The 17,162-nt window shown below is 30.4% G+C and overlaps 1 protein-coding gene across 3 annotated transcripts in view; it reads right to left on the bottom strand.

The window, feature by feature from the left end:
- The window catches only part of LOC126735697 (S phase cyclin A-associated protein in the endoplasmic reticulum), a 206,783-nt gene that overhangs the window by 129,804 nt on the left and 59,817 nt on the right, over positions 1-17,162 (bottom strand). For all 3 annotated transcript variants that reach the window (XM_050439761.1, XM_050439763.1, XM_050439762.1), the window contains one exon: positions 7,876-8,003. In XM_050439761.1, the coding sequence (XP_050295718.1) occupies positions 7,876-8,003 (128 nt within the window). The remainder of the gene's footprint in view (positions 1-7,875; positions 8,004-17,162) is intronic.

The following is a 17,162-nucleotide window of genomic DNA, read 5'->3' as shown; positions in this document are numbered from 1 at the left end:
AAATAGGTGTTTTACAACCTAGAATTCAAATAAATATAGTTTTACATTGGGGATTATAGTACACATCAATATTTTGAAACTTAAACCCTTAAAAACCACCCTTAATGACGAAAAAAATGCAGTTTTAAGTATGGTTAGACGGTATAAGTGGCTAAAATTTATATCATTCAAATGATTGCAATGCAACTAATAATAAATCGGATAGCTTTCACTATTAAAAACCACCACTAATAACAGAATATTACCAAAAATTTTGCATTTTTTTAGATTAAAATCACGATTAAAAAAAAATATGTACTCTAAATCGCTGACACTTGTTGAACATAATATTGGTACCTATATATAGTCCATTGTAGAAGTCTACGCTTTAATTTTTGAAATAAATACATAATTTTTTATGATAATTTTTTTTTAAACTGCAATTATTTTTATTTTATTCCTAACTTTTTTAATTTTTATGCTAATGACTTACAATCAAGTTTATTTTTAAAGTTTTTGATAGTACATACTTGAAAAAATGTGCTAGATATTTGTCTAAAAAACGTTTTTTTTTTTAAATTATTTCACGTTATTATTTTACGTCATTATATTTTGTTATCTAAAAAAAGGGGTTATGTTCACACAGTTGTATCTTAGCGCCTATAGCACCTAGATAAATCAAACAAAAGCCAATCTTTTGTTTTTAAACCAACTTTTGTTTATTAGATTTTTTTGTAGGATCTCAATTTTCCGAGATATTTAAGAAATACCGAAGAAAAGCGTGTATTTTTTTCTGTAAACTAATCCATTATTATTTTTTTAAAAATGTATATCCCCTTTTACTCCTGCAGCCATCTACGCAACATATCGCCGGCATTTTTAATGTACAAAATTTCCGCACAACGCTATTATAGTTCTAATATTGAAGACGCCCCTGTATAACGCAGTCGCCACCGGGCAGCAAAAAAGACTAGCATCAGAAAGCGAGTGAGAAAGGCAACATTTTGGGCGGCGCTTAGAGTGATCCTTCTATTCTAGTTTATGTTCGGTGCCTAGAGCTAATAAAAGCCACCACAAAGATGCACTCGGTACGCTTCTCGAGGATTTTTTTATTTAAAACCGCGTGGTAATAAAGATAAGGTGGCAGCGAGCCTTTATCTCTAACCCGTTGCATTAACATCCGAATCGGCTTGTAGTTATCGCTTCTTTTAACATTTTTGCTCTCGGATGGGCCCAATAAACAAAACCGTCATATCTGTAGGTGTAGATACTCGGCTTCTGGGAATTACCCGCTGTTTTTTTGTCTTTTATAAGAAAAAATATATTTAAAAAAATTGAATTGCCGCTATGTGGGCAATTTTCAAGCAAAAATACTGCACAAATAATAGAAATAAGTAAAACTCTGTGTTTTTTTCTTTAATTTATGTTAAAATTGCAAACGTCAAGGACGTACACATATGCATCCACAAAGATTCTTGTAGCTTCTATTTCTTGCCCGCATAAACCAACGAAATATTTACCCTCATTTAATAATCAATATATGGATTTTTATTAATATCATAAGTGCTATTATCAGTATCATTTTAAATGTTTCATATATTATTATATAGTTTGAGTCAGCTGTTATAAAGATAATAATAACTTTAAATCGGCTAAATGACACTCAGAGCTTACAGTATATAATTACATGGAGAGTTTGAATAAACTTTAATAGAGGATACTGAGAACTGATATACCTAATATGACCTATACTTATTATTATCTTATCCAAGGTGATAAAAGTATTTAATGTCGAATTCCAGATTTTTGAAATAGTAGTAACTTAATTCTTGAATATCAGTCTGGGTTTCGAAAATGTTTCATGAAAGTTTGAATAATAAAATGTAACGTTTGTAGGGAGCAAAATGTAATCTAAAACTAAAACTATACGAATAAAATGAAATATTGGCTATTAATTAAAATTGAATAAATAAAATTAAAATAAAACAATTAGTGTATAGATATAATAAGACATTCACACACACATTAAAATAAAATAAAATTATATATAAAACAAATCTTACCTCCTATCTAAAATAAATTTTCTTAAAAGCCACTTAAACTGTCTCTTAAATTATCATAGGTTAATATTCACAAGCAATTTGAAATTCAAACAATCTTGTGTACAGGACGGAATAACTGATTTGTATTACATCTATTTGCTAGTATAAAATCTGTATGACTTCTGTTGTCATAATTGTCTACATTTCCAAACATTAAATCTATACAGTGCATCCGTAAATAGTGGATAATTTCAATAAAAATGAAAAGGACCGTTTCTGAAAAAAATGCCCGAGCTCTTCGATTTTAATATTGGGTTTAGGGTTTTTCTACGTGGAAATTAAATATGCAGGGTGACTCAAAAAAAGATATGACGTCATCAATATGTTTTTTAAACGGGAACCACCATTTTTTAATGCAGAATCAGAAAGAACGCATTTTTTTTCAAAGGATATGGTACAAATGAATAGTGGTTGCATAAGCAGTTTTGAACGAAAAATAATGATAAAATTAAAGAAATACCTATCTAAATTAAATGTTAATATTTTGGTTTTTTCGTTCTTGTAAGTGTCAAAAAGTGAATGTATTCTGGTGCAACTATTTGAAGTATTTTTACATTTGCAAGTGGTGTTTATTCTTTTCGAGAGGCGAAAGTGCCATCCTGCGTTTTATTAGTAACTACACTTTATTACCTACTGTTATTGTATGAAATATGAGAGAATTAACCGAACGTGAAAGAATCGAAATCTTGCGCACGATTGGTTTCGGAGATATGTCGCGTACTCAAAAGGAGGTGGTTCAGTTGTTTAATGCAACTCATCCTGATCGGTTGCCTATTAGCCAAAGCATGGTAAGCAGAGTTGAAGCAAGCAAAGTTTCGTGTATTCGGGCATGTTCGGGATACATGGGGGTCAATAATTATCGCGATCTACTGCATAAAGTATAGAAAAAAGCAAAGTTCCACCCTTATAAAATATTCTTACTTTAAGAGCAATTATGTAATGATAATAATGATTTTGTAAACGGATATTATTTTCTGACGAAGCAACGTGAAAATTTTGTCACTGGTGAGGGGTATTTGGTCTTTCTTCAAAATGATTTTATCCCCGCTCTGATAACTTTGTATCCGGATTTGGAAGAACCCAACATGCACCAATGTGATCTTTTTTTTCAGCAAGATGGAGCCTCGCCACACTATGCTTTACCCGCAATTATCTAGATAAAGTTTTTCCAAATCGTTGGATAGGTAGACGAGGGTTCATTGAATGGCCACCCAGATCGCCAGATTTAACTCCCCTCGATTACTTTTTAAAGGGATACTTAAAAAGTAAAGTGTATGTCATTAAATCAGCGAGTTAAGAAGATTTAAAAGAACAAATACGCCAGGAAATTAGAAATATAACTCCAGATGTCATTGACAACATTCAAAAAGAATTTTGGATCAGGTTAACGGTGCTCAATTCGAACATTGAATTTAGATAGATATAGTCGGCACGCTTAACACTAACACATAAGTAATAAAAGTTCCCCGGTTAAGAAACCGCGGCTCTCAAACAATTTTTTAATTTATATTTTTATAAGATTTTTTTAAAATTTGATTGATATTAGTATTAATTTCTATGGGTGTAAGTAATAATATTTTATTTTCTACTAAAATAATAAAAAAAGAGCTAAATAGGCTAAAAAGACTTATTATATTTTTAAAAAAACGTTAAAGAATATAACATTAAAGAAAGTTTAGTCTGAAATTAAATAAATTAAATTAAGTTTAGTCTGATTTTGAAGATATGTCAGTGTCAGAATAATTAGATTCATTACTACTTGAATAGTCGTCTGGGCGTATAATTAGGAGTCGTACCTCGTCTATCACTTGCTCGGTTTGATAGTTTTCAGCTATAATTTTTTCTGATTTATAGATTTTCTCCGTTTCTTCCTTTATTTGATGTAGGGATTCTTTCCATAAATTAAGGACACTGGCTTCATCGGTTGTTTTGGAAGCATGCTTATCATAATAGTTTTTTGCTATGCCCCAAATCAACTCAATTGGATTATATTGGCAGTGGTAAGGCGGTAATCGCAGGACTTCACGCTCATATTTAAGAGCCATCTCATCGATCACGTACTTCTATTATACCTTTTTACATCTCCGAAGCAAATCAGCCTTTAAAAATATATGGTCATGAGCAATATTTTTTGCTCTGCTTTATTTCCCCTTTCTTCCAACTGCTAGTGGGAAATTTCTCTTCTACTCTTGAATGGTATGAGGCGTTGTCCAAGACTATAATAGCAAGATTTTCCAACCGTTTGAAAAGTTTTTCCTCAAACCAATTTCAAAAATATCGGCATCCATATTTCCGTGGTAGTCGTCTGTTTTTTTCGTCGAAGAGAAAACTAGCATCAGAGATAAAGCCCCCCGTCATTTCCTGCATGTAGCACAATGTACCTTTTTCCACAACTAGAACTGCTGCTGGGATAGCATTGCGTGCTACCATCTTGCCATGATGATTTTGATGAGTTCCCCTTGGCAAAAATCCAAGTTTCGTCTAGAAACACAAATTGTTTGGGATCTTCCCAGTTTTAATTTTTTAGATATTTTCTCAGAAAATTCCATCTTTTTGTCACTACATGTGAAAGTTCACACAGTACTGTTCGATTATTCGTCTTTTTGTAACGAAATCCCAAACTCTTTAGAACTTTTTTCAAACTAGTTAAACTAATGTCGCAAAGTTCTTTATCCTTTATTATTTGTAGTACGGCAGGCGTCGTCACGTGTTGTTTACTTTCATACATGTTATAAATAATGGTTCTAATTTCGCTCTTAATTGTTTGGGGTAGGTCCAGACTTTTAGGATGCCGACGGATTCTTTTATTGGGTTTGTCCAGTTCTTCTTCGTCCATATTGAAAATCTTATGTAAAGTGCTTGCTGAGATCTGGCATGCATCAAATGTCCGCTTCTTTACTGCCAAAACAGATGTCAATGGCTCGATGTTATTTTTCTCTTGTCTAAAATAATTTTGTACTTTTAAAACTAAACGACGTTCACCCGAAGATAGAAACCGATATTTAGCAATATATTTGTCTTCTTGCGAATACATAATTCAAAAATTAAAAAATCACAAAGTAAATTTAATTAATAGCCTGCTGATATCACTTCAAAATACCAAAAGGAATATAGAATATAAGTATAGACCACCAAAGTATTTATTTGTCCAATCAGGCAAATTAACACCTTTTAGGTACATAATCCTCTTAACATATTTTTTTCAGCACTATATTTGGATTTTGTACATTTCCCAGAATTTATAATCCTTTTTTTAGCCCAATTCTACCTCTTTTTTACCTTACTAAATCATAATAAATATTAGGTTACACTAATAAATAATAAAACAACTTATTAAAAAAGTATAAAAAAGCATTTCCGTCAAAAAAAAAATATTAATACCCTTTAAAATAATAGTCAATATTACATTAAAAACCAAAAATGTTTTTAAACCGCTGGTAACAGTCGTCCAAACCGGTACTCAATATAACTAATGAATAATACGGCGATAAGGAATTCATTGGTGCATTAAGGTGAAGACAGAAGCATTTTTGAAAATCAATATAACTAAATCAATAACTATCCCTTTTTATAGTGATAGTCATTGAACAAACATAATTAATATTACCATAGTTTTTAAAAACTCCACAAAGAATCTTCAGCTTTTGGTCGATTGTGATTAAATATTTAAAGAGTATATTTTTACCAAGAGAGTATTTGGATATTGGTATTACTATCTCTCAATTTTTACAATATCGATACTCAGCGGCAAAAGTTGGTTAAATATGTATAATTAATAATTGATGGATTAAATTTTTGTTTTTTTTTATATAAAATGTGCTAAAAAGTTATCAAACTGATGTGTTTAATTTAAATGTAAGAAAAAAACATTTGCTAAATATTGCCCAACAGGTAAACGAATATTTTAAGAGGTCATTTACTTAAGAATAGGTTAATCTAACATACTAAACTTATTATTAACATCAAAATTACCGATATACCGTGCTATATATAATTTTTAAAGTATTTAATAAGTAGTTTTAATCAATTTTTCAACATAATCCAGGGGCTACTATGTAATGAACTCTCGGCACTTGAATTTATGACCAAGGAGATCTTGTTTTTTTTAGGTTTTAAGGATATTTATTTTACATACCATCCGACCTGTAGTCGCGAAATAGTAGGTATTCGCCTATTCGTATTTTTTTTTGTACATCGTAAGAAACCATTAGAAAACATTTTTAATACAATACGTTTAAAATATTTTAAACATTCTAGTATCGAAATATTATTTACTTTCTAACTTTCTATACTTATATTATCTTTACTAGATTGTCAATTTCAAATCAATTATTCAGATTAGTTATAGATGAAATGGCCATAAAATATGAAGTGGAGTGAACTAATATGACTATTCTAAGAGACTCTTTAATTTTAAATTTCAATAATAAATTTTAAAAAAATGTAATTGCTGCTATAATATAAAGATATATATATCCAGTATTTCAGAAAGTTCATCAGTCGACCGATAATGATTTTCACGGAGTATTAATTTTTATGAAATAATTATTAGTTCTTAATTCTGGAGGATCGACTTGATTTAGTGTTCCCCCTTAAAAAATATTGTAGTATTTTCCACCTTTAAAACCAATCATATATATTTTACTTTTTACATTGTCTGTGCCTCCTGGTAAACCAGGCATAATTCATAATAATTTTAACTGGAACTGGATTTTAACTGGAAATATTAAATCACAAAACCCAACACACCTTTTCACACTAAAGAAAAACGAACCTTTAAAGCAATGTATGGAAACAAGTTTTAAGAAGTTTTTTAGAAGTATTTCCTAATAATTTTAGGATCTATACCAAATAAGTTGTTTTTAAGTAAAACGCCTAATGAACTATCAAAGTCAAGCAAATAGCAGTATTTCTTGGGAATAGCTATTTCTAATTTCTGTTAGTCTTACCTGATCTATTACTCTCTTCCTCTGTAGTGGTTACTCATTTAAGTCATTGGAAAAATTATAAGTATAAAAATGTTATATATGTAGAAAAAAACGAAATATAACAATATTTGTTGCATTGTGCTGGACTGATACCAAAGTTCATATTTTTCTTATTGTTAGTATTAATCTTTCTTCGAAAATTATGTTATAGAATTTTATATATGGCTTTCATTGCACAGTAGAGAAAAAAATAAAATTACGGAATATTGCAACAAACTATTATATATTTATGAAGTACGTTATTTTTAGAACTCTTGAAACCAAATTCTATTTTAAGTAACAACCGTTAGTGTTTCTATCCCACCTATATGTATTTTAAACTCTTTAAAGTGCCCCATTTCTTCAACTATATTCAGGTTTTTACTAACTATCATAAATTTATTACCTATTAAAATATTAATACAAAAAACTGCGATTAAAAAGGCAGTTTTTATATTTTTCATCTACGAGAATGTTTCACATTTTTAGAAATGAAAATAGTTTATATGGAATAGTTACTATAAACCACAATTAATTCAAAAAAATATTTCCACGCATTTTTTTAATACAGATACGAGTACTTCTATTTCGATTAAATTTACCAAGCTGCTACTACCTCTATATTTAGTATTATTTTGATCACATTTGGTTAAATAATTATATTATCTTTTTTAAGTATGTTCCTTGCTTTAAATAAGAAAACAATGTTTGTGAATGTTTCATATTCGAAAAAAATAACAATAGCAAATTCAGTTGTCAATATGAGGTAGCACAATTTCTTTTTTTTTTTAATATTGCAATCTAGATAAAATATAATAATCACTTACCTAACAATGTCATGCACCCTACTAGTAGGAGTAGATTTAGGAGTATTTCTAAGCACCAACGCTAAACATTGCATTAAAGCAGCACTCAGAGGGTCTGCTGGTAGGTTTTCCTCACAATCATCTAATTGCTGTAAAAATACAGAAATGTTAAAAAACATTGTATATAAGTTGTTTAATATAGAGGCAGTCATCAAAGAAACAATAGTAGCTGTAAAATTATTACAGATACTAAAGCCGGTTAAGAATGTTATATTATTGGGTAAATAATTTCGTTATACCTAAGGGGGAAATGAGAATAAATGCATAAACTCTGAAATCAATCAACATATTTCATTCAAAAATCCCACATTTGGCAAAGTCTAGCTGAATTTAAAATTATACTAATTTCATAAAAAAAAAACGTGTGACAAAATCGTAAGAACACATTCTCTATGATCTTTTTAGCAAAACACATTTAATTTCCTGGGTTATTCAATATATATCATAATAATGAAAATTAAATGCACACATTCTCCCTCAACTCACTCACACAACAATGTATTTATAAAAATTTTGGTATTTATTTACATCACTCCACAGATTTACAACCAATTATTGAGCGTGAGTATTACAGTTATACAAAATACAAGAACATTTGTGATTAAGAAAAGTGTATTTTTTTATTAGCTGCAACACTACAGTTAAAAATTTCACATTGATCCTGTACAGAATTATATGTGTCTAAAAATATAAATATATAAAATTTATTGATGTTTGTTCTAGGTCCTGATAGGTAAAATGTTTGTGGGTGTCTGATATGCAAGGCAAATTAAAATTAAGCTGTTGTAACATTTAGGGCAAATCAATCAAGTTATTTACCAATTTATATGTTCGAGTATAGATCTGACATCAGAGGAATATAAAGGTTTTAAATTATGAATACCTCTGAGATTCTGAGAGTTGCATATTATGAAACCCAACATTCTGTAGCTATGTGATTGAAAGCAAAGAGAAGACATTTTTGACAATGACCCTGAATACGTAAAGAATTAGGTTTTGCTTTAACCTAAAAGGCAATATTATACTTGGCTGCGTTTAAGGGCAAGCTATTGTTTTTGCACCAAGTATCAGGTATGTCTTGGTCATCTTGAAGTAGAAAGCAATCCATAATATTGTTAATATCACAATAGAGTTTTGTATGGTCCGCATATAATAGACTTTTTACGGTAAATTTATCAGATATTTTATTGATAAATGAAATAAAGAAAAGCGGGTCCAAAATTGAGGCTTGTGGGACTCCTGAAGTGGCAACGATCTTTGCAGAACTCCGACCATAGCATTCTACGTGTTAAGGCTATTGAGTTAAGTAAGATGAAAAAAAAATTAATATAACATATGGAAGACCGCAAAAATTGTGTAATCGAGATTATTAATGAGAATACCATGATCAAGTCTATCAAGGGCTTAGAAAAGTCGGTATAGATTAAGTCAACTTGTGAATTAGCGTTTACCGACTCCGAAATAAATTTCTTTAGAGAGAGCAGGTTTGTTGTTGAATGCCAATGATTTTCATTTTTCTTGTAAAATGAGAAAAACTAAATATTTTGTTAGAAAATGTATAATAAATGTGTTGAAGCCATATGTTTAATTTTTAAATTTAAAACTCTTCTAGATTGGGTGTTAAAACTTCTTTAATAAGGGTTGCTTTTGCAATAAAATTTTTAAAAAAATTAATGATTTATTTTTTAAACTACTTTTTTATGGGGACGATATTGAATTGATTTCCAACGAGATTTCTCTTTAGTCCCTTTAATTGGATTATCTGATCTTACCTATTCACTGGATTTTATTGTGTTTAGATTCATATAAAAACTGAGCAATTGTTTTACCAGAAAAAAAAATCAACTTGCCGTAAATACAGTCATTTTGGAATTACATAGATTGAAAAAAACTTGATGTTGTCAAAGGCATTGCAAAAATCTTAATATTTTAAATGCATTTAATTGTTTGGCTGGCCATAGATCTTCTGTAAGTGAATGTGATAGGCAGGCTCAAGACTACAGTAATCACAATATAAGTGTCCTTAATTTTTCTTAATAATTAAGACCGTGTCGATTGTACAAATTGCGAAATCCAATGACCAGTTCCTTTATGTTCATGAAGACGAGCATACAGTTCAATTGCTTTTCCAATTTTATATTTAATAGTGAGGAGCAGCTCTCCTCGTCTAGGCCTGTTGATGGTATGTTAAGCAAGCCTAGCTAGCATAATTTTGTCATTTCGAGGCTCAGACATTTTTTGGAGAAGCATAATTTTTCTACTATTAAGCCTATGTCTAGTCAGTCTTGAGCGATGCTATTGTGGTTTAGGGTAATTGCAGCAGATCAAAGAAACCGTTGCTGCCACAAATAAAAATAATTAAAAATTTACCTAAAAAACCTCCAAGACAGTTTTGACAGCCTTTATTTAAAGCCTTTAATTACAAGTCTTAAGACTATTATTAATTAATATGTTGCAATATTCTATATATACAGATTGGCGAATGGATCACTACATATATACAGTTCCTAACAGGCGAGATGTTGCAACGAGGTTCGAGCTCGATTATTTTAAATTTTATTTTAGTAAGCGTCTGACGTCGGTGGGGGTTGTATCTCTTACGGCAAAATTTTAAAAAATATTACGCTGCATTCGTATATTTTTCTAATGCAGGAATTTCATGTGTAAAACCCACATAGATTACTAATCATTTTTTTTATGGTGTGCATTGCATATTGAAAATTAAAGCGTTGTTTTCATTAAAATAAAATATAAACTCTAATGAAAATAGAATGTAACATTATAAAGAAACAAATAATAAAACTAACAAACAATTCTTTAAATAAAACACTCAAAAGGACCTCCTTCTTTAGCTAAACAAAAGGTTAGCCTATCGTAAAAGCTGTTTCTTACTTCAAAAAGAGTTTGAGGTAAAATGGAATTGGCAGATTCAACAATTTTGATTCTCAACTCCTCTAAATTCGTTGGCCTACTATTATGATGTTTACAAATAGTCTTCTTAAGATCACCCCACAAATAAAAGTCATTTGGTGACAAATTGGGAGATCTTGGAGGCCATTTAATATTGCCAGTTCCACTAATAAGGCGGTTAGGAAAAGTATTTGTTAAAAATTCTTTTACTCTAATCGCATTATGAGCAGGACAGCCATTTTGTTGAAAATAGACTGATCTCAGGTCTATATCAGGGAAGAGTTGAACGGCAGCAAGAGCTTGGTTTTGTAGCAACTTAAGGTATTTTTCGGCGTTCAAAATGCCATCAATGAAAAATGGCCCAGCAATATAGTTGCCCAAAAAAACCAGCCCAAACATTCAACTTTTGAGGGTTCTGAGTACGGAACTGAAAATTTCGTTTTCCTGAAACCAGTAACGAACAATATAAGGTTTGTGTTTACCAAGCAATGGAAAAGAGATTTCATGTTCATTTGCAATAAGTCGTTTTTGACCTTTGATGTGACAATTTCTACATTCTTGGAGACAAAAAGATGTCTCAAAATTTGACATAACATTTAAAATAGTTTTAGCACAAGGAATTAGTCTATTTTCAAAATTTACTGAGAATAAATCCCTGCATTGTACTGCCGAATTGCCTCCATAAAACCATTTAATCAATTGAACTATTTCGGAAGAGGTATGCTGTAACAGCCCTAATGATAAAAATTAAAAAAAAAAATAAAATAGCGCTTTAAGACTCAACAGTGTAGTATGCAATCACACAGCAAAATGAGGTCTGCTGATTGTACCGTACCCAAAATAGTTAATTAGACGATCGGAATCTGCTGCGCCGCTTATCAATCAGAAAGTAAGCAAGATGTCATTTATAATGCCTATGTGTATTCTTCTATTCGCCAACCTGCAAGTGCAAAAACAAAATAGGAATGTTTTATAAGAATTATTCAAACATATATTTTACATTGCAATTTTTCTTTTATTTCATCAATATTTCTTGTATACTTGTAAACGTCTAATTTTAGGGCTTTTATTTAACTTAGGGTTGAAAATTTGAATACCTTTTTACTTAACTTTAATTTGTTTTATAAGTAGAAAAAGTTATTTTGGCAAAACTAATGTCTTGTATCTAGAACCAATTACGCTAAGAAAAGATTTGAATTTGAAATACAACTATTTTGGAGTTATTTGGTAGTTTTTCAGTGAATCAAAAAATCATGGTAGGAAAAAAGTGTTGACAAAAATATAAATATTTTAATCTCATGTAACGATTTTATGGCTATATAATTTATTTATCATTATTTAATAGTTTGTCACTTAAAAAAATATTACTATTAGTATTATCCTAAAGATATCAAAATGTTTATTCAAGCACCTGTTTAAAATAAACCGAGGGAATTTCTAATAATTAAATAAGGTTTAAGTTAAGTTTGATGTGCCATAATCTCGTGCCACCTTGTTGAGTTGGATTAGAATAGTATTCAACTGAATTCATATTTATTTATATAAATATAATAAAAATACTTTCAATTTATTGCCATTTAAATAAAATATTTCCAAAGTTTTTTTAACAAAATACTCAAATATATAAAAATTAATATAATTGAGTATTCTACTACGATAATAAATATTTATTTTATTAATTTTACTGAATTTTAGAATGATAGATTAAGTTCGAGAACATTTGTTCTGATTACAAAGAAAACTAAAAACCCAACGACCCAGAACAAAATACTCAATAAACCAAATTCATTTCTACATATCTCTCGTATTCACCCTTGCCTTAAAAACCCCTTCGCATCAGCGTTACTTGCGTTTCTAGGATCGAAAATTGGGAAACCAATCGGTCGTGTAAAAGGCATACTATAAAAAAGCCCGGAATCGAATCAGATGAACGGAGGGTCCAGTCGGGATTTTTTCGCTTGTCAGGTCATTTGGCAATTTTTTAGAGGGCATCCAGATTTTTCAATCTGTTTAATGTGTTTTTTGAAAACCTTAAAGAAAATTATTATTTTAGAGTACAATCAGCAATCTCAACCGAAATCCGTTACATAACCATTCTTGTACATATACTATTTATTAAGATGTTATACTGACCAACCTGGATAATTACAGTTCTTACAGAAAGGTACAATAGAATGGCATAACTTTAATTTCAAACTGGTTGTAATAAAAAAAATTACACTTCAAATGATCAAATATCAACTTAAGAAGTATAACAAAAAAAAAACCTATAAAGAAAATATGCATGTCATAGATTTCTGGTTATGGTTAAACAAAAAAAAACAAAATTAAACAAGAACTTACTAGCACAATATTAAAATGGATAGTTGATTATGGATGGATAGTTGATGGAGCTATTATCAGGTAAATACGATAGAGAATCCATTCATGGTTTATTTTTTAGTGCTGACTTAAGCGTGCCAATCAAGGTAATATTATACAGGGTATCCGGAAAGTCAACGATAATACTGAAGGGGCTGCTGGAGCAACTCATAAGCACCCAGAAAAACATAAAATGACCTTAGTAAAAAATCGATGGTTTTCGAGATATTGGCACTTTAGTGCCAAAATCCTACTCTCGGATCAGATTTTCGATTGCCACGCCTTAAAAATAGATATTTTTTAGAATCTCTTTTTAGCTATGCAACACTGAATAGCCATTTTACTGATCAAAGACAAACATTAAACTAAACGGCCAAAAAATTTAATAAGAAATCTATTCTAAAATAAAGTATTACTTATTTTTATTTTTTAAACTTTGAATTTGACCGCTCATACTGGACCAAAAAAATTGTACGGCAAATACCTTAAAAACTTTGCTCATTTAATCTACTTTTTAAAATTACCTAAATGTTTTTTTAACAGTTTACTATTATTGTGTTATAGTAAAAAATAACCCTAATTCACCTTATGATATCATTGTAAAAAAATTAAACAAATTTTTAAGTTATGTTTAAAATGTTTTTATTTAACTTAAAAATTAAAAAAATCAAGAGCGAAGGTAATTCTTATCACCGTAGCAATAAACAACAAACATTTTTAGAATTTAATTTGTTTACAGGATTCCGTAAACTAACTACTTTTTTGCTTGTATCCTAACGTTTCTGTTACCTTTTGCTTTGGATTTTCCTGTGGACTGTGTTCTTTGAGCTGTTTGTTTTATTGGTTAATCATTTATTATGCCCTTGCCGTATACCGCCCAAGAATATGCAAACATGCATCTCATTTATGGTGAATGCAAAGGAAATGCTCTAGCAGCATCTAATCTTTATCAAGAAAGATATCCGAATTTGGCCCGATATCCTGACTATCGTGTCATTATTAATGTTCACCGCTCATATTCCGAAGGCAGAATGCCTCATGCTCCTGTTCGAGAGGAAAGACCTCGTATTGATTAGGTTGATCAAATTTTAGAAGAAATTGAAAATGATCCGACTACTTCGGCACGAGCAATCGAAAGAAGAACAGGGATACCGAAATCGGTAGTAAACGACATCACTAGGCGATTTCAATATCACCCTTATCATGTTCAACGAGTGCAAAGCCTACTGCCTCGAGACTACGAACCACGCCTACAATTTTGCCGCAGAATGTTGCAAAAAAATCCGAAATCCGAGGATCCGAATTTTTTAAATAATATACTGTGGTCGGATGAGAGTACATTCAAAAAGGATGGCTTTATGAACATGCACAATTTGCACACTTATGCGTTGGAAAATCCCCACTCTATTCGAGAAGAAAGGTCACAGTACCGATTTAAAGTAAACTTGTGGACCGGTATCTTGAACGGACGTGTAATTGGTCCATTCGAATTGCCAGAAAATTTGAACTGGCAGGCTTATTTAGATTTTTGTTGAAACAATCTACCAATTCTTTTAGAAGATGTTCCTTTGGCCAGTCGCCGAATAATGTGGTTCCAAAATGATGGTTGCCCGACACATTATGCCCATGAAGTTCGTCGGTATGTAAACCAAATATACCCCAACAGATGGATCGGCCGACTTGGTCCAATTTTATGGCCTCCCAGGTCTCCAGACCTAAACCCCCTCGATTTTTTTTACTGGGGTTGCATAAAAGAAAAGGTTTATGCAAGACCAATAAATAATATTGCTGAATTACGGCAGCGAATAAATGATGCAGCCCAAGATCTTAACGCTGCCGGGAATGCAAGATGCATCAATAGGTCATTTATTAAAAGATGCCAAGCGTGCATTCGCGTTGGTGGTAGACAGTTCGAACATATTATTTGATTTTTAATTTTTTTTTAAGTTAAATAAAAATATTTTTTGAACATAACAAAATTATAAATTTGTTTTATTTTTTTCATAAGGTAGATTAGGTTTATCTTTCACTCTATCACAATAACAGTAAAGCTTTTTTTAAAACATATTGGGTAATTTTAAAATTAAATTAAATGAGCAAACTTTTTAAGGTATTAGCCGGGTTGCCGTACAATTTTTCGTTCCAGTATGAGCGGTCAAATTCAAGGTTTAAAAAATAAAAATAAGTAATACTTTATTTTAGAATAGATTTCTTATTAAATTTTTTGGCCGTTTAGTTTAATGTTTGTCTTTGATCAGTAAAATGGCTATTCAGTGTTACATAGCTAAAAAGAGATTCTAAAAAATATCTATTTTTAAGGCGGGAGAATCGAAAATCTGAGAGATCAAGAGTAGGATTTTGGCACTAAAGTGCCAATATCTCGAAAACCATCGATTTTTTACTAAGGTCATTTTATGTTTTTCTGGGTGCTTATGAGTTGCTCCATCAGCCCCTTCAGTATTATCGTTGACTTTCCGGACACCCTGTATAATTCTAAGGTATTTCATGTTGCTTTCCTTTCGTGTTTCCCTTGAGTGGTGTTCGGTCATTTATAATAACTTTGGTGTCTAAAAACGAGATGAATTGGTTTAGCTCAATTTCCATCGTGAATTTTAATTTTTCATGGAAAAATTATATTTTATTTTAATTCACGATGGAAATTGAGCTTTCATGGAAAAATTATAATTCGAAACGTTGTTTTTCTTTTTGGCGAAAACACTGAGAATATCAATACCTCAATTATTTAAAAATAAATCAAACTCTTCTTCATCAAAAACTTCATCATCATCAGGGACTGAAAATTCGGCCGTCGTCATCGTAAAAAAGACCTATGTGTTATGTTATTACATGTTCTTATTTAATTGTTGAATAACAACATTACATTTATCACATTTATCTTATCTGATTCTATTGTAGGGCTTTTTGAAAAAATACTTGAAAATATACAACCTCAGTAGAAGAGATATCACAGTCGCCCTCAGTCCCTTAGCTGTTACTTTTTCAATTTCTCTTTTATATTTTTTGAAGTTGGCCCAATCCATCTTTCTTTTTTTATGTTTTTATCTTAGTTCCCAAATTTTTTTTCCTTAGTGCTCTTAAGTTTATTTTTTTATTCAACATCTTTGAATATACATGGCCAATACAAAATTTGGTCAGTGTTTACAAGTGTTTTTGAAAGCGAAATTAGACTTCCAACGTTCCATGAGCCTTATAAGCGGAGTTGAACTATTGTTTTACATATGATACAAACCCTATAAGGATTCAGATTTATGATAATTGCTTCTCAAAATCAAAAATATCTAAGTTCAAAGTTGGTTTATACTGGGTGTTTTTTTTTTTAATATTGTTTTTAAAAATACAATAATATAAAAATAAATCGTAATACTTAATTGCTAACATAAACAGATTTATGTTAGCAATTTTTTTTTCAAGTTTTTCACGAATAATATGAAGCTATCTATCGATACTTGCTAGATGCAGGGCACATGCTGTAACTACTTCTAAGTCATTCATCATACATTTGCTTCTACGCACTAAATTTTTGCACTCCGCAGCGAATGTGGAAACGGTCATTTCGCGGTGGGGATCTGATGCGAATATCGCTGATGCGAATGTGTAAATGCGATATAAGGAGTTGAGAAGTTGCTTACATTACCCATTAAAAAAGTTTATATATTTTGTTAGTATAATTTTTTAGCTGTTTTGCATTCTTTCTTTATTTGTCCAAATTCTAATGAAACACTTACTTAAACACACTAAATTTCTATTTCTTCCTTTCTTCAAAAATAACTATAATATCATAGTTTTTCGTCCGGAGTTTTCCTAAGAAAATTCCTGAACATTTATGATCATCCCATTTATAAAACCCTGTAACATGGAATATTAAAACCTTAATTTTTATTCATCAACAATTAAAATTATTATAATTTTTCGTACTTTAGAGTAAATGTACTTGTTCTAATATTTTTTAATTTTAT

The sequence above is a fragment of the Anthonomus grandis genome, chromosome 4 (genome assembly GCF_022605725.1).
Source record: "Anthonomus grandis grandis chromosome 4, icAntGran1.3, whole genome shotgun sequence".
Taxonomy (NCBI): domain Eukaryota; kingdom Metazoa; phylum Arthropoda; class Insecta; order Coleoptera; family Curculionidae; genus Anthonomus; species Anthonomus grandis.
Note: the sequence above shows the minus strand (reverse complement) of the source record. Positions and strands in the feature narration are given on the sequence as shown.